Below are 18,300 nucleotides of genomic sequence, written 5' to 3' on the forward strand. Positions count from 1 at the left end.
TATTCCATGTTGTTGTTTTTTATTATTTTATTTTACAAGAGAACTTGCGAAGTCTTGATTTACTACTAATGCGTAAAATAAAATAAAAAATGCATAAACGCATCTCCGACGGTTTTGTCTGTGTAGCCTATAAGAATGCCTGTCGTGCAATAACTGTTTTAATATAGCCCATTCTATTCAATAACATTGTTAACTGTTTTTATTTGTAACATCTGCTGCTTTGCTTCTGTGAAAATGAATAGAGACATCAGCCTTTAACTTTGTTTTTGTCATTTACATCAGTTATATTTTTATAAAATACACTATATATTTTTGTGTCAGTACATTACATTAATGGCACATATGAGCAACATTAGTAAACTGTAAATATAAAGAAATGCCAAATCACATGCAGGTTTTTTCAGAACTTTTTTTTTTTTTTAAGTTTTGCAAGAATTTCGTGATAGCCTACTAAACTTTTTATTAGTTGTCATAGCAAGTGATTTTAAAAGTAGGATGGCTCACTTTTTATAAGATGACTGAATTTTACTTGAATTCGTATTTTATTATTACTTTTGGAAACCTAATTGTTTTATAATTATTATAATAATAATTATTATTATTATTATTATTTCTGTTGTTTCTAGAAGTAGTAATTTTGATAATAGTCAATAGAAAAAATATAACCACACACACATTGTTTGTCCACAGAATAATTACACATTATTAGGCTAAATAAAAAGTGTCCCCGCACGAACCACTACCTCCGCCAGCACCACCTCAATTTCAGACTCAGTAAAGTTTTTTTTTTTTCTTTGTGCTCGTCATTCTCAAGCATAGAAAGTCAAATATTGGCGTGTGCTATTTTATATGGTAATGATATTAATTAGGGGGCGTTTACAAGGCGGAGATCTGACACCAGTCAGCTGAGCACAATTTCAAGGTTTATAAATGTCACATCTGGAAGAGAGGCGTACACACGTTCGTTTTCTCTGAATCGCACTTATGCACTTTTGAGAAATGATCTTAGAACAAATTTAGGACAGTTTATATGCAACATTTTATACATACCCTGGTGTGTATTGTGAATCTACTGAAATACACACTTTTTAAAAATAAATGAATGAATACATTTATTCAGCAAGGACACATTCAATTGATCAAAAATTGCAGTAACGACATTAATAATGTTATTAATGTAATGAATAATTTCTAATAAATGCTGTTCTTTTAAACTTTTTAATCATCAAAGAATTCTAAAATGTATCACAGTTTCCAAGCAATACAACTTTTTCAAAATTGATAATAATAATGATAATAATAATATAAAATATATTAAAATAGAAAACAGTGAAATTGTACTTAATTTTGAACTATGCATTTTTGATCAAATAAATGCAGCATTTTGAGCATAAGACTACTTTGAAAAAAACCCCATTAAAAATCTCACTGACCCCAAACCATTAAACAGTACCGTATTCATATGTTTGCAATAAAGTAAGTGTATTCACACACACATAAACACACACACACACACACACTTTGTACGTCTCAGAGAGGGTTGTTTGTGTGGTTTAATAGATATTGTCAGGTATGGAACCAGGTTTAAATAGAGTAAAAATAAATATTAAAAAAGGGTAAATGTGATGAGGGTAAAAATTATGACTTTTTATCTCATAATTGCAATTGCGTTTTGTTTCATGTAATGGGACTTTGTTTCCCCTAATTGTGACTTTGTATCTCAAAGTCAAAACACACTTTCCCATGTGGTAAAGTGCCTCAAGGAATGACAGAACAGCACAGGTATGTAATTTCTCTCTTTGTGTTAGGACATTAACATATGTTTGGCATTATAGCTGCAGGTGATGTTTCAAATTTTTTGCACGTCAATACAACATGACATAACAATGATCTTTAACTCACTGACTCTTCTGAGTCAAGACACTTTTCTTTTCTCCTCTTTTTCTTTCTTTTTTTTTATTGTTAATGGAAAGTGATGTACATGTCCTTATACCACAGGCCATTAAAACAATGGTGTATTGTTCTATGGAATGACACTCTATTGAAAGTAAACACGGAATGCAAACACAAGGGAGAGCCATCTCAAATCCATTCGCTCTCAGAAGTTTGCTTTGGAAGAGTACTATTGCTCTTTGGATGCGCATTTGCTTGTTTTGTTTCATTTTTTGGCATCTGACGATGCTCAACCGCCTGTGTGGTAATTATAAACTTTCTGTGCACTGTGCAAAGGCTTTTGGAGATGGAAGGTGTGGTTTGAACACACAAGGGCCCTCCGAAAGAAAGAAAGAAAGAAAGAAAGAGAAAGAAAGAAAGAAAGAAACGCAGTATACACATTGAGTGTGGCACTGAAAATGTATGTGTGTTGGAGAGAGACAGTCTGGTCAACTGCCTTGTTTCCCTTAACAAGCACTAATGATCTGCAGTAATTACTGCCCATTTAGGCCTCTATGTTTATGTTTAATGCATCACTGCCCTTTCTGTGTTCTCAAAACTACATCAGTGTTGATTTTTGAAAAATGTGGTTCTACGTGCTGAGGCTCTTCACTGCAGCTGAAAACTAAAAGCTAAAAACTTTGGCCTTTTTGTGTTTGTGTTGCCAGTGCTTGTGAAAGGATCATTAAATGTGTTCACAACAATAATCTAGACAACTATTCATAGTTTATGCTGTTTTTGCTAATCTAGATTGGTTACGAATGCATGTTTTCCACGACGTCTAGCAGAAAAATGCTTTCTATACTTATAGGGATAACATGCACCTTAGATGTCTTCACCAGGGCCTGCGAAGTTTGGCAAGCTGCATGACTGATGGCAAACATGAGGCTTTTATGGATAGTCATAAAACATATTTTATTGCTTTTATGCTTTTGAAGGAAGGAACATTTTGGATGAGATGTTTCTGCAGTGGGTGTTCACAATAACATCTGACAACTGTCATTTTTCACACCTTTGTAGTCGCTCCGACTCCCCTCATTAGTTCACCCTCTGAAATCCTGTTGAACATTGTCAGGGTTTATTTTGGCCCAGAGATGCCATGGAACGCCTTGATTAGGATGATGTAAGTCTGCTGAGATCCAAATAATGCCATGTATGATTGACCAAACAGTTCATCGGCATGTGTTTAATTGTGCATTTCGTTATTTTCACATAACATAGATGTTTAATCCTCAAGATCAGGATCTTCAATGAAAGGTAAAAACAAAAGGCTTTTATGGATAGTCATAAAACATATTTTATTGCTTTTATGCTTTTGAAGGAAGGAACATTTTGGATGAGATGTTTCTGCAGTGGGCGTTCACAATAACATCTGACAACTGTCATTTTTCACACCTTTGTAGTTGCTCCGACTCCCCTCATTAGTTCACCCTCTGAAATCCTGTTGAACATTGTCAGGGTTTATTTTGGCCCAGAGATGCCATGGAACGCCTTGATTAGGATGATGTAAGTCTGCTGAGATCCAAATAATGCCATGTATGATTGACCAAACAGTTCATCGGCATGTGTTTAATTGTGCATTTCGTTATTTTCACATAACATAGATGTTTAATCCTCAAGATCAGGATCTTCAATGAAAGGTAAAAACAAATATGGGCGTGCAAATGTGAATTGTGGGAAAGTGACAGTCTTTAGGAGAAGGGAAACAACCCAATAGCCAGTGTTTACAGGCCCTCCTATTACGAGAAAGAGCTTTTTATAACAACGGAGCAGATTCTGATTAGACAGTCAGTCTGATAATTCTGCACAATAACAATGGGTTATACAACAAAACGTATTCTTTCATCAATCAAAAGCATGATTTCCTTTTCCAGATTTGTATCCATTTCATGCATGCACACAGTTCGGTTTGTTCAACAACAAAGAGCATTCATCTGAATTTGATTGTGTTGATTTGATCTCACCATTGATTATATTCTCTGACACTGAGAGAAAATGTGTTTGCTTATTGTGCTCGGTGAATGTCAGAGATTTGTTCTTGCTGTTTTAATCTAAGAATATACTGATTCAGGTTGCGATTATAATATTTTATGAATTCTTGCATGTTTTTAAGCTCAGGTTGGAATACAACGGTTGATGTCCTTTCATTATAATTCCTGTGCCGTTCCCTGAGCTCCACCCTCAACCAACAAAGATTCACCTCAAAGGAAATCTGAGAGAAAGACAGAGCTGGGGGGAGAAAGACAGACAGATAGACAGACAGAAAGAAAGAGAAAGAGAGAGAAAGAAATAAGAAAACTATATGAAAACAAAGCATGACAACTTCAGGGCCAGGGAAGAGATTGTGACGGGTGAGGAAACAGCAGAGGAACAGAAGAGATAGAATGAACTGGATGAGTACAATGGAAAACAAACTGAAGTATGAGATGGATAGAAAGAGAGAGAGAGAGAGAGAAAGAGAGAGATCTTCTCTGCTCAGGCATGTTTCGGCTCAATGTGCTGGATTTCTGGTTTGACAACTCGACTCCTCCCTTTATCATTCATTGTACATGCACATACGGCTGTTTGTTTTTTACAACGCTCTGGATTACTTGATTCTGATTGGTAAATCACAGCATTCTGCAGTCAAATATTTTTGTATACTGAAATCCAAACTGTATATTTGACTGTTGCCCCAGCAACCTTCAACTTTGTGGTAGTTTCATATCTCTCGTATCGTATCGCTGCACGCATAATGTACGGCCTACAAACACCAACTGATGATGACCAGTTGACTGTACCTTACTTTTATTCCTTTTTTCTACTCAATTTTCAAGGATTAAAAAAACCCCTGATGTTTCACTTTGATGAAACCGAGCTAATGTGGAATTTCAGGAGAAGTGTGTTCATATAATCCTGCTAAATACACTTTCCTGCCTCCTAGCCACGATTCCTCCAGCACGCAGCTCAGTAACGTTTGCGAAGGATCAAGGTTAAGTTCCGGTATGACTCATTCTGCACCACACAGATGTTTGTCCAATCAAATGTTTTGAGGATTGAGAATGCCCCACCCCTGATTTATAAATACCACCTGCAACTGACTAACAAGTAGCAATGGTTCACTGCTTATTATAATTAAAGCCTGTTGGCTATTTGTTTAAACAGACAAGCCATTTGATATGCCCCACCCAAATGTACAGTTTAAATAAGAAATATGTCAAGGGTGATATATGAAAAGTCAAGCCCTGTGAAGATGAAATGATCCAGACACACTCATTCTGCAGGTATTATTGGACTCACTCAAATAAATACAGTTTAATTAGAAAAATGATACTTCAGGAAGCATGACTAATCATGTGATTAATTCAAGTGGCCAGACAGACACAATTAAGCTTTTTTTAATATAAACCTGAGAGAGGGAGAGAATGAGATGGAATCAGACCCCTCTTTTAGACAGCTCACTTCTCATCAACTCAGACAATAATAAGTCAAAATTAGATTAAATGCAAAAAATAAAATAAAATACTCTTCAATTCTGCAGGGCAGTAAACCTCTGCTATGCTGAATTCAGTCAAAGACAGTTGAAAGTCCACAGATGGCCTTTAAGTATAGTTTTCCCATATTTTTCACAATGCTGCAGATCGGAGGCTTTGATAGCATATTGCTTTGCCCGGCATCTCATTGAACTGTGTGTTCAAGCCAGTTGCTGTTGCTTTCCACTTATTCTCTCCATCTGGAGAAAAGCCCAAGATTCCCTGAACTTCTTCCGCACAACATAAACAGGTAACGGATGGGTGAGCATATGTTTTTGGGCTGTATGTCATGTGTTTTATATTATCAGATACTTATAAACATGTTACATAATTAATTTAAGTGGTGTTAAGTTAGAGAAAAGGGCTTTAAACATGAAATTCAGTCATTATTTTAGTTTTACTGACCATCAAAAAAAATGCAGATGGTATAGACTTTTTCTGAGTCAGATTTGCATGGGAATTGACAGTTGCAGAATCATTTTCCTAGGATGAGAAGAAAAAATAATACTGTGCCTTTGTTGTTTTATTGTGTCAGTTTTTTTTTCATGGCAAAACAGTATTGTTATAGATTTGTTTGTTTGTTTTTTATTATTATTATTATTCAAAAACATTTGCATTACACTTCTCTAGTATTTAATAAGTGTTGGATGCACATTTCATGTTTTTCAGCCAGGTTTTCCTCAGTATTTTATATGGACTATAATTCAGTGTTATTATCATTAAATAATTCAAAAACTAAAACTATTACTAATATCTTTGCTAACTGAAATAAAGCTGAAATATAAATATTAGATTAAAACTTAAACTAAAGTAAAATAAGAGATATTTCTTTGGCAGCTAACTAAAATAAGTACAGGTTGAAATGTTAAAATTAAACTAAAACTGAAATAAAAAATAATACTAAAATGCCACTGCTATAGTGTTTGTACTTTTATATTAACCCCTCGTGGTTCTCCATTTTAAAAACTCTGTAGTGATCGTTTTTGAGAGCAGCTCCTGACAACTGTTCATGACTGTCTCAAAAAACACTTTCCCTTAGCAAGAACAAATTCAGTACTGCTAACATCCAGCAGTGACACATCCTTCCTTTGTGTGTTTTCTAATAGTCTCATCCTCTATTGTTCTTATATTTGTCCTTCCTCTGCTTCTTTCCCGTGCTTTCCACTGCACTTGTGTTGTCTGTTCAGGTCTTACGAGCCTGATTGAGACACACACACACACATACCATTTCTCTCATCTCTTTCGATGTTTCCACTCCAAAAAGTCCAGAGGCCTCCAGCGGGGCGCATTAATTATCCAGGCTCCCATTACACACTAAAGCAGGGGTATCAGCATGTGACACGATGTTTTCAAAAGTTCTCCCTCTCTATCCTTCAGTTCCCTCCTCTTTCTCTTCCTCTGAGCCTCGCAAGTCATTGTGTATTTAGATAAAGGTCAAAATCTGAATGGCAAATGTCTTGATTTATCACTGTGTCACAAGAGACAAGGCTGAGAAACAAATGTCAAGAAAGGTGGATACAGAGCAGGATCAGAAAGACTCAAGCAGCTTCAACTAAGAATGCAAATGCTAAATGAAGAGTGAAACGAACAAAACAGAGACTCCCTTCTTTGGGTTTCAGCTTGTGAGAAAAATGTGAGAAAAATTTCACTAGAATGACATCATCCCCAAAGGATTTTGTAAAATATGCATCATTATATTAGTTTTACTTTTTATGAAATTTGTACCGTTGAGACTCTTTTAATAAAGCCTTCAGATTGGGGTCAACCTACTACTGTGTGAAATTTCCCAGACTTTTGGAGATATATTTCATATGTGCACTTTTCATCTGACAAGACCCTCAAGGCACAAACTAATTAGATTCGAGCTGAATCAACATATTTCAATAGGGGATCATTTTACAGAGTTAAAGTTTTTCATCTAATATCTTGCTAAATCCCTTCTGTGTAGATTCTGTATATTACAGTTCTTGTACGGTTGGCTAAAAACATCATATAAAGGTGTCACCTGAGTTTGACTCTATTCTTAATTATGAAATGTAGCCGTTACCAGGTTATCACAAAATTAAAAGCTAATACATTTATAGAGCTAACCGAACACAGCCAACTCCCAGCTCTGGTTTCCATGTAGCTCTTGAACCTGAGGGGTGTTACTCTGTACGTTTGCTCATGAAGAAACTGGTTAGCCCAGAGTCAACACTGGTTTTGACTGGATCTTTGCCCTCAGGGTGATACTGGCTATTCAAAGGCGAAATGTTAAAGACGAGTACCATCCATTTGGGAAAAACACACACACACACATAACACATTGTAAAAAATGCACCTTTGGAAAAGGTTCTTCTCATATTAATCAGAAAGATTTCTTGAATGTAAAAAAAAAAAGGGAGTTCCGTTCCTTCACTGGAATTTGTAAACCAACTTCTTGTTAATGGCACAGAGTTTCGTGGCCAAGGGCAAGGAGATGAGGATAAGGTTGTCTTTACATTATTGTGTTGATCCATTTTATAGTGCATCTAATACAATATAGTGAATGTCCGACAACTGAGAGCTCTCAATGTCTAGAATGTTGCATCTTTATTATAGGTTAAAGGAACAGGAACAGTTCTTTTGAATTAGTGAAGCTTAATGCTGAACACAGCTAAAAGAGCCATTTCATCCTGAAATACTGGCATACAGTAACAAATCTGCCATTTAGATGTTTAGAGCTTGGACAGATACATGGCATGTGCTCTGAATTACTGGGAGTGTGCTTAGTGCCCTTAAGAGGGAGCAGGTGAGTGTGCAAAAGCTCCATTCGTGCTGCTATTCCGCCCTTCCCTGAGGGTCAGATCTTCAATTTACTCCTTAAGCGTGAAGCATAACCCCTGTAAACCTCAGCAGCCATGCCCAAGGTTTGTGTAAGGGGTCTGCGTGTGTGAGGGGAGAGCTGAGATAAGATAATATTCTGCACTGTCTGTGTCAGAGAGAGATTTGAAAGGGGGTGGCATATTTGGTGATCTTTTTGTTGTTGTTGTTTATTTCCGAATATTGAATTGTGCAAAAGGTAACATTTGTTTATATTTATTTGTATACATGCATAATCTATGCAGTATACCCAAAAATCTTGACTTCACAAAATAATTACATTAAGTGAAATAAGATTTCAGTTTGCATTGTTATGCATGTAATTTTTAAATCAAATGGATGGGAGAATTTTCTGTCCTCGCTGTCTGTGTGTGTGTGTATCTATCTAGTATTCCCTACATTATGAGGAGCAAATGTCCCCACAAGGATAGTAATACTAGTGAGGACTTATAAGGAAAACAGCTTATAAATCATACAGAATGACGTTTTTTGAAAGTGAGATTTAAAAGGGTGTGGCATATTTGGAGTTTTTGTTTGTTTATTGCAATGATTAAATGATTGAGTACATATTTAATTTTGCATAAGGTAACCTTAATTCATATTTTATCTATGTACATGCATAATCACACAATAAGAAACATATGTAGGCAAAGAAGAAAGGGATAAAAATGATTGCATTCAACATACTGTATATTGAGCTATGCAGTATACCCAAAAACTTGACTTAGATTGTTGAGTGAAACAAGATTTCGGTTTGCATTTTTATACATGTAAGTTTTAAATCAAAGATTTTTAAATGGAATTTGGTGGGAAGAGTAAACCTCAACCTCTTGCCATCAACACTTTTTTTTTTTGCTTTGGAGTAACTCCAAGACAATGCCTCCACATGCCTTGGGTATAGCTTGCTCTGCAACAAACAGGTTTTTCAGCAGATTGCACAATATATAACTTAAAAAACAACACACAAACTGACTCATCTCTTTGTTTTGTTTATTTGTACAAAAGTAGTGTGTGGACCTGAAACAAATCTTTACAGTACAGTATGCTGCTAGCAATGGCAAGGTTGTGGGTTTGATTCCTACAAAATGCATGAACTGATAAACAGTAAAATCATCTGCAAAATGTAACAACATGGAAAAAAAAAATACACATGGAATCTTTCAGCTGCTAAACACGTTTTCTTTCTCTCCAATTTCAGGAGGACAATGAAATCCCCTCCACTCTGCTTACTAAAGATGGCCTGGCCTCCACCTCTCAGGATGAGATTGCTCCATCTGCACCAACTCCGCTCACTGATTTAAACCGTTCTCAAGATGAAGGTCTGCAGACCATCAGCCTCTCCTCTGATGAGGACGAGGAAAAAGGAGCAACGAGCCTTCTAGCAGAGGGTGGCGATGATTCCCTGGATTTGCATGAAGAGAGTTTCCCAGGTTTGGGAAGCGAACGTCTGGAGCGCTCTCGTGCTGACAAGTTCAAGCGCTCCAGTCTGAAGAAGGTGGATAGTCTAAAAAAGGCTTTCTCGAGAAGCAGCATCGAGAAGAAGATCAACAAGATCGTGCCTCCAGAACAGCGCGAGAAAATCAAGAAAAGCTTCATCCCCAACCACCCGAAGAGCTCCTCTTCCAAGAGCTCGTCCTTCCGCGTCTCTCCAATGACCTTCAACGTCAAGAAGGTACGAGATGGAGATGCTGACTCCTCCCAGCAGCCTGGGAGCTCACCCAGGAACCTCAGCCTAGTGGAAGTTCCCAACATTGGGGGACCTGATGGTGAGCTGCCCCTGGCTGAGAAAGCAAATGGAAACGATCATCACAACCCCTCCACCCCAGGCAGTGGGGATGGAGAGGTGTTCGTTTCAGATGAGGGTGGAGATCTCGAGAACGGTCCATCTGCGACTCTGGCTGAAGAAGAAATGGATAAAGAAGATGATGACACTGATGATCATGATGAAAATGGGAAGGAGGAAGAGGAGGAGGAGAAGGATGCGAGACCTGCAGAAGAAGCATCCGTGTCTCCACCGTCAGCTGCAGCTACTGTTGAGCTAACTTCTTAGATATAGTTGTGTTTCTAGCCCTCTGACTTCAATCCACTTCTGAGACTTTGGGAAGCGTAGTTACTCCCTTGTGCCACTGGTATCTTGTCCCCAAGCTTGTTTAATGTTAGCATATCTGCTAAAATAACATATTGTCCTGAATTAATCCCAAATATAATGTATCTATAACCTATTGTGTTAAGTTCAGAAATTAAGCATGTTCTTGTAGGAGGAAATTCCATTTAGATTCCATTTCAAATAGATTCTGTATAAAGGCCCAGAGAATGGTACAGCAGTTCAGACCACTGTCACCACAATGATACACCGAAATAGCTATATTTTCCTGTGGGAGCCTGTGAATACCATGAAATTGACTGAACTGAAATGCCTGAACTCTCCCTCTCTATCGTTTTTTCTTTGTGTGTAGGAGAGGCAATGTGTGTGCCAATCTGTCCTTTGTTATGCTGGAGTCCAGACTCTTTTCTGTCAATGTACATAAGATTAAGTATTAAATCACTTACAAAAAAGGTAGTATTATGGTTTTTGGAAGCAGTACTTAATTTTTCACTCAAAGGACTTTGATGCAAATACCATGGTATTGTTTGGAGTACCATGTAGAAACAATTGTATGTTAATATGGTAACCATGAAATATATAGTAACAACATGGAACATCATTACTGTAACATTGTACCACCAAAGTACTTTTGTACGGTATAAAACAGACAACTACAAAAGACAAGACGTTATATGTTGACAAAGTTATGTTTTTGACATTTTTAGAATGTTTATTAAAATATTTAGCAGCACTCCGTCTCATGGCTTGAATAAGTAGATGTCTATGAGGACTGATAGCAGTGCTTGACATAGTGGGAAGCATTTTTACAAATTTTCTAGGGAAAAGCCTGCACAATTGACTGCCATCTCCATGACAACCTTGCTGCTGCCAACAACTTCAATTACTGCTATAGTGCACGGCAAGGGCACACATACAGCTTGATAAATACAAATGTACAGTGAAGCAGAAGTATTTGTGTAGTCAAACATTCCTTATTGCTGATGTAATAACTTCATATTCTGCTAAACACTAACATTAATTAGATGATTCATTGATGAAATACTTTGTACTCAGACCTGTAAATATAAAAATTGCTGCCAGATAGATTAGACTTCTAAACTAAAACACTACCCCCCATTGGGGGTTCTACTTCTATCTATCTCACACTAAACTATTCAGTATACACACACTACTGAGACACAGAAAGGGCACTTTAGCGCCGGCGATTAAGGGGGCAGGGGCTCGAGACCCGTCCCCCAACCACCCTTGGTCAGCAATTATGTTGTTTTAAGGTGCTATATAAATATAAATTACCTAGTCCTTGACCTTGTTTGGTGGATTTTGTTTACAAGAATGAACAATTATCTAGACAAATGTTGTCAACATTTATGCATTTATTAATGCAATTTAAAAGTGTGCGAAGAAAGAGGATTTTAAGTGTCTCAAGTTCTGTTGTTCTTCACTTAGTAAATGTGGAGTATGTGAGGTAAGATAAATAGTTGGTCTTAACAGAAAACTTCAAGGTTTCATTTTCTACATCAACCACATGTGGGTTTGGCAAGCAGTCTAAAATCTCTGGCTCTCAGGTACACTGAGGGGTCAGGTTACATATACTGTATATCTGTCCAGGTTGAAGTAGGTTTTTTGAGGTACCAACACAGGGGCGCGGGAAGATGTTTTCGGTTGGGGGTGCTGTGTGTGTCCGTGTTGGGGGGGGACACACCCAAAAATGTACAATTTACATTTCAGAGATCATTACAAATAAATTATTAAATGCTAAAACTGAATAAATTTAAATGAACAAACTTGGCGTTGCATTTGCAACCATGTGAAAACAGGGGGTGCTGCAGCCCCCTCAGCACCCCTACTTCCCGCGTCCCTGTACCAACAGCTTCCACTGACAGTGTGAAATATGTAAGGAGGTACAGAGGATATTAGCTGAGATTGTATGTGCCATAAAGAGAAGACATTTTCATTCAAAGGAAAATATTTAAAAGCAAAAAAACAAACAAACAAGGGATTCACATCCAAATGTACTGCTGCTATTAGTATTATTTGTTTATTAAATAATTTTATCTATCTATCTATTTATTTATTTATTTTCCTCCTTGGCCACCTCGTGGAACTGGACCTTTACAATAATGGATGATGTTGTCTCCACCGTGTGGCCAAATGCCGTCAGTTTACGATTTCATCTGCTTGTTGATGATTATCAAACATAAGCCCGTAAAACTAAATAGTTGTTTAGTAACAAAATATAAATATTTTATTTTGTTACTCAGAACCTTATCAGATTGTGATTTGAAAAAAAATCGTATTCTTATGCTTCACTAAAAACAAGTCGGATTTTCATTACATTTACGTAATTGCTTTTGCTTCAATATTATCGCCTCAGGAAAGTTTATTTGAACACCATGTCCTAATAAATAGTGTTTTATAGATTTTTTAGATAGTAATTTGTCTGAAAAGTTTTAAATCTAGACGAAAATTGTGTCTACATAGAATTTTATTTTAAGCTATTTATGTCGAATATCATGCTTGTCATGCATTTGCGAGAATCAAATATGGCGTCACGGTGGCCGAGAGGTTAAGGCGTTGGATTCGAAATCCAATGGGGTTTCCCCGCACAGGTTCGAATCCTGTTCGTGACGAAGTTCCTTTTCGCGCGAGACTGAGCGAATTATTGTTGCTGTAACCCTAAAAACAAATTTACATGTCAGTTATATGTGTGAAAATTCATAACGATCTAAATCTAGCTAGTCATGTTTTCACACTTTGATTCGGAAAGCACATTATGCATGTTATGCACTTATCTACATGGCCTTTACAAGTTTGTTGGATTTCCTTGATGTTAACGCCAACGCAGGTTTATCTGCACTTCATTAATATACAGGGGTCATATACAGGACCCAACCCTTCAAATACAGCAAAACTGTAACTGCCAACAGTATATTGGATGATCAGGCTATTGATTTGGGTTGCATCATCACCTCATTTGGATCACTTGATGTTGATGATGCAACCCAAATACCTTTAGAAATATTTTGGAACGTGTAATCAAATCATATTACACAGCGTCGGCAATCGTACATGGAAATGGAGTGTGGTTATTTCCTATCCATGTGGACACATTCTTCACGGTGTCCAATCAGATTGATCTGAAATGTAACAAGAACACGGTAAAAACCAACACTTGAGTCTCTAAAGCTTTCGTTCCTTTGCGATGTTAATGATACTGGATAATACAGAGTGAATCGTTTGTAATGTCTGTTCACTCAAATGTGCGTAAATTAAAATCGCATTTGTGTATTTAACGTCAATAACACATCTTTGAACACCCCCGCGAAACAGTGAGATGGTACATCCGGTAGAATTTAAAGAACCGAACACACACACTGGCGCAGAGCAGACGCTTTGTTATTGAGTGAGAGGCAAGATGGCACTGTGAAATAGAGATTTCCCCTCTTTTGCGACAGCATTTTTATTCTCTTTTCTTAGTAAGCTTGCAGTGCTGCACATGTAGAAAACATGCTATAATTATATCAATTTGAAAGGCCATCAGGAAGTTTCGAACTGCTCATAACGCACATTATAGTTAGGTAGCTATTCGTTATCTCGGCTGACATCCGTTTTTAGATTGACTCAGTCGTCGCTTTAGCCTTTGAATGCCGATTAGACACCAGATTAATGATATTCGTGTGAAGGGGGAAATGAAGAGACGCCTTATTGTTGAGTTTGAACTCACTGGCACGGTTTTAAACGCAACATAACCGGCACGTTTATGTAAAGAAACGTCCATTTTAATAGCTATTTGTTCATTTGACGTCGTGTATTGATAGTGTAGGCTAACAAAAAGGCCGTGACTCGGTATAAATCAATCTGGATGCTAGACATTTTAAGCACTGACAGACTTAGAAGCGAAGTTTTGGAGTCGTAGTTTTTCAATTTTAGGAAAGGATGAAGTCTAAAATATCTGTCTGGAAAACAAACGAGTGTTTTATACGAATATTTGTAATCGTGGAGGAGGAAATATTTCCCCCTTTTTACTTTGATTATTTTAGCTCGGTGGGGATGTGTGAAAACAAACAGCCTCAAATGTTACGCTAGAAACACCTCAGCCTTTCCAAAAGGGTCTTGTATACAACGTTTATTAGCCAAGTAAAGTTTATTTGGCAAATAAAACAACCCACTCAGAGCACAGATTTAGATCAAGAGATCCTCTCACACATCTGTGGTTTCGCTAGCCGGTGTGCTAACCTCCACCTCACCCTTCAGAAATGTCGAATATCTTCAACGAAGCTGTGACTTTGATTAAAGATGTAAAGCCCGGATTGAAAAACCTTAATATCGTCTTTATCGTTTTGGAAATCGGTAAGTGGATTCACTGCTGTGCCCCTCACGACCGTTTATTAGCACGAGGAGCTAATTCCTCACAGCTAACATTCATGATTCTCATGTCTAAACGTTGCGCTTGACGTCTCTGTTGCTGTGTTCTTGTAGCTTTGATTTTCCAGGTATATGCCGTCGTGTAACGCAACTGTTTGTGTGTGTTTAGTAGTTTTGTTACAGTTGAGATTTGACTGTTAACTTTGCTGTGCACGCGCAGGTCGGGTGACGAAGACAAAGGACGGGCACGAGGTGCGCTCGTGCAGGGTGGCGGATAAGAGCGGCAGCATCTGCATCTCTGTGTGGGATGAGCTGGGCAGCCTCATCCAGCCCGGGGACATCATCCGCCTTACTAGAGGGTACGAACTTCCTCCTGTCTGTCGGTGTAGTTTATTCAGACCTTAGACACGTCAAACCCCGTGTTGCTATTGGGTTGTCAATCAAACACAAACCGGCAACTTGCTCTTTCAAACTGGTCTAAAATGCTTGGCATCCTGTAAGACGTCATCAGAAACAATGATGCATGTTGTAGCAGTGTACAGAATAAATCTGAATTAAGGCTTATGAACATATTGCATTGGGTACAGATGATACGTTTTTCAACTTGGAAATATTTGTGTCTGGCTAGGTATGCTTCAATCTGGAAGGGGTGCCTTACACTGTACACTGGACGAGGAGGAGACTTACAGAAAATAGGAGAGTGAGTATTAAATATTTTCTCCCACAATACATGCTGCATATAAATCATTTGTCACGTTCATTATTTTGTGGTTTATCAGCATTGGGCAATAACTATGTCCACTTGGCAGATAAACCAAAATGGTAATTAACCCTTGTGTCAGTTCCAAAATCTAGAGTCAGTGGGTAGATATTGCATGATTTCCGTATGCGAATACTTTGAGAGTTCAGTAAATGTCAAACCTGGTTAAAAATAAGGGTTCCTGTGACTATGGAGAAACACTGAAATCTCATTTCCAAATCTGGGAAAATCCCGAAAATGTCTATAGCATTGGAGTCCAGTCTTGTTCTTGGAGTGTCACTTTCAGTTTAGTTTCAACCCTATTTAAATAGGCATGAAACGGAAACATAATTGGACACCCCTGGTTTTTATGCTTTGCTCAAACATTTAACGTTATTACTGACCATAAACTTGACTGATGTACTGGGTAAAAAGGTGTGGGAACACTTAATTTCAGCCATTGTCTCATCTCATATATATATATATATATATATATACCGGTGTATATATATGGTTTTGTTATATAAATGAAAACCTAGCCCTCAGTCACTTTTTATAAGCATGTTCCTGTAGCTCAAACAGGAGAGCATTGCACCAGCAATGCCAAGGTCATGTTTGATTCTCAGGCAATGCATGAACTGATAACATGTACATCTTCAATGCAAGTTGCTTTGAATAAATGCTTCTACCTAAGTCATGCATGTAAGTGTCATTAAAAGCATATTTAGTTTGCATTGTCTTTCACAGGTTCTGTATGGTGTATTCTGAGGTTCCTAATTTCAGTGAACCAAATCCAGAGCTGCTAGCACAAGCTAACCAGCAGAACAAAACAGTGAGTCCAGTCTTCCTGTTTATGCAAAATGGCACCTCAGTGTGATGCCTGAATGAGTATACTTCCTTTTCAATTGTTTGCATGCATACATTTGCTTCAGTTATTGTGAAAAACATAGGCTTGTTTTGCATTCTACCTCATTTCAAAGTCCTTGTTTAGAACAGATAAATAGGAATGTTTAAGTAATTTATGCAGAAGCAAACATTTGGTTTTACTTCTGCTGCACATTCAAATACTGAGCCATTAAACTGCATAACAGGAGGTGCTGGTTTATGACTAAAGTCAACACAATGGTGTCTTATCTCTTGTGCTCTCAATAGGGTAAAGAACAGCGGGGAATTTCTCCACTGAATCAAAATGCAGGTACTCCTGCACAGACAGGTGAGCAAATATGGCTTGTACTTCACACAGTCTGTCCTACTAGGGTAACCAATGCTGATTTTGTAGTGGTAGCTTAATGGTTTGGAATCTGATCTGCTAACGAAGGTTGCAGGTTCTATCTCAGAAATTTGATTTACTGCGATCTCACTCCTGTTTGTACCTACCGTTGGCATACTGTAAGTTGCTTTTGATAAGTGTCTGCTTATTGATGAAACTAGAGTAATAGCTGGAACACTCATTATAGTGTCTCTGTGATATGTTGATTAAGTCTGTCATCTTCGTTTTAACTATTTGTCCAACAGGAAATGGTACTGTGCCAGTATTTCTGAATAACAGTGCTGCACCTGTGCCTCGGGATCCCAATTTTGGGGCTCCAAGAAGACCAAATGGGCGTGTTCCAGGCAATGGGCCACCCTCAGTAACTGCAGGGGGACCCGCTGCTCCACCCAATCCCACAGTTACCATTAGCAATGGCAGGGACCCAAGACGGGCTTCAAAGAGATGAGACCGCAAAACAACTTTCATGTTCCCACTCCTCCCTAAAATCCTTCCACAAACCAATACACAAAACAATGCTGCCAATTAAGAGATACGAGGTTCAGTGCTACGGTCTTGCCACCTGTGCTTTTTGCTTTGTCATGTGCCAATATTTGCGTAGTGATTATTTGATAATCTCAAAAGTTTCGAGTTCAACTTGTTACAGTTAAAATATGGCATACTCTTTGCCTGTTGAGTGCCTGTTCAGTGGCCCACCATTTATTTCCTTTCCCTAAATGTGTTGTTGAACTATACACCCTACTTGAACACAATGCACTTTCTGCTGTTAATTTATAGTGAATGCATTGCCATGTGATTCAGGAATTATTGACTGTTGTTGCAAATTGGGGAAAGAACTTCAAAGTGACTAACTACAGTCATGGCCAAAAGTTTTGGCAGTGACATAAGTTGTGTTTTGCAAAGTTTGCTGCTTTAAACTGTTGTGGTGTTAATTCACGTTGTTTCTAGATTATTGTGAAGAGTGATCGGATGCATTTTTAAATAATTGCTAAAAGCTTCATTCGCCAAAAAATTAACTTTTCACAAAAAAACTAATTTCACTTTTTTTGATCCTGACACGAAATGACCAGCTAGCATTAATTGACTAATCATATCAACAGCACATGAGAAAGTGTGAATGAGTACTAGTCAGGTAAAATCACTATCATACTAATTATATTGTAAGAGCAGACTGCTATAAAAGGAGGGAAGACGCCCTTCCAATCATTGTGTTCTTGTTAGCAATGGTTTCCTCCAAAGAAACACGTGCAGCCATCATTGCTTTGCTCTGCATGCACAGTGAGGCCAAGACTTCTGGACAACGGCCTGGTGTCAAGAAGGGCAGCAAAGAAGCCACTTCTCTCCCAAGAAAAACGTCAAGGACAGACTGACATTCTGCAGGAAGTACAAGGATTAGACGGCAGAAGACTGGTGCAAAGTTATTTTCTCTGGTGAAGCTCCCTTCCGACTGTTTGGGACATCTGGAAAATCGATTGTTCAGAAAAGAAAAGGTGAACGCTCCCATGAGTCCTGTGTTGTTCCAACAGTGCAGCAT

The 18,300-nt window shown here is 37.9% G+C and overlaps 2 protein-coding genes and 1 non-coding gene across 4 annotated transcripts in view; all 3 read left to right on the top strand.

Moving 5' to 3' along the window:
- Positions 1-11,116, top strand: part of LOC107718373 (serum deprivation-response protein-like) — a 14,179-nt gene extending 3,063 nt beyond the window's left edge. The window contains exon 2 of the mRNA XM_016525418.1: positions 9,484-11,116. Within this exon, the coding sequence (XP_016380904.1) occupies positions 9,484-10,335 (852 nt within the window). The 3' untranslated portion in view covers positions 10,336-11,116. The remainder of the gene's footprint in view (positions 1-9,483) is intronic.
- Positions 11,117-12,940: 1,824 nt separating this feature from the next.
- Positions 12,941-13,022, top strand: trnas-cga (transfer RNA serine (anticodon CGA)). The gene has a single exon. It is a non-coding gene; the product is annotated as a tRNA-Ser (tRNA).
- Positions 13,023-13,784: 762 nt separating this feature from the next.
- LOC107718374 (SOSS complex subunit B2-like) lies at positions 13,785-17,750 on the top strand. Of its 2 annotated transcripts, XM_016525420.1 has the most exons (7): positions 13,785-14,742; positions 14,978-15,116; positions 15,386-15,457; positions 16,244-16,328; positions 16,649-16,709; positions 16,815-16,885; positions 17,012-17,120. In XM_016525420.1, the coding sequence occupies exons 1-7, from the start codon at positions 14,649-14,651 to the stop codon at positions 17,036-17,038; spliced, it is 549 nt and encodes a 182-aa protein (XP_016380906.1). In that variant the 5' UTR covers positions 13,785-14,648; the 3' UTR covers positions 17,039-17,120. The 2 variants fall into 2 exon arrangements, with proteins under 2 accessions (XP_016380906.1, XP_016380905.1); XM_016525419.1 differs by lacking the exon at positions 16,815-16,885 and having other exon boundaries at positions 17,012-17,750.
- Positions 17,751-18,300: the final 550 nt, after the last annotated feature.

This window comes from Sinocyclocheilus rhinocerous, unplaced genomic scaffold (assembly GCF_001515625.1).
Source record: "Sinocyclocheilus rhinocerous isolate Xijiao unplaced genomic scaffold, SAMN03320098_v1.1 scaffold5807, whole genome shotgun sequence".
Classification (NCBI taxonomy): domain Eukaryota; kingdom Metazoa; phylum Chordata; class Actinopteri; order Cypriniformes; family Cyprinidae; genus Sinocyclocheilus; species Sinocyclocheilus rhinocerous.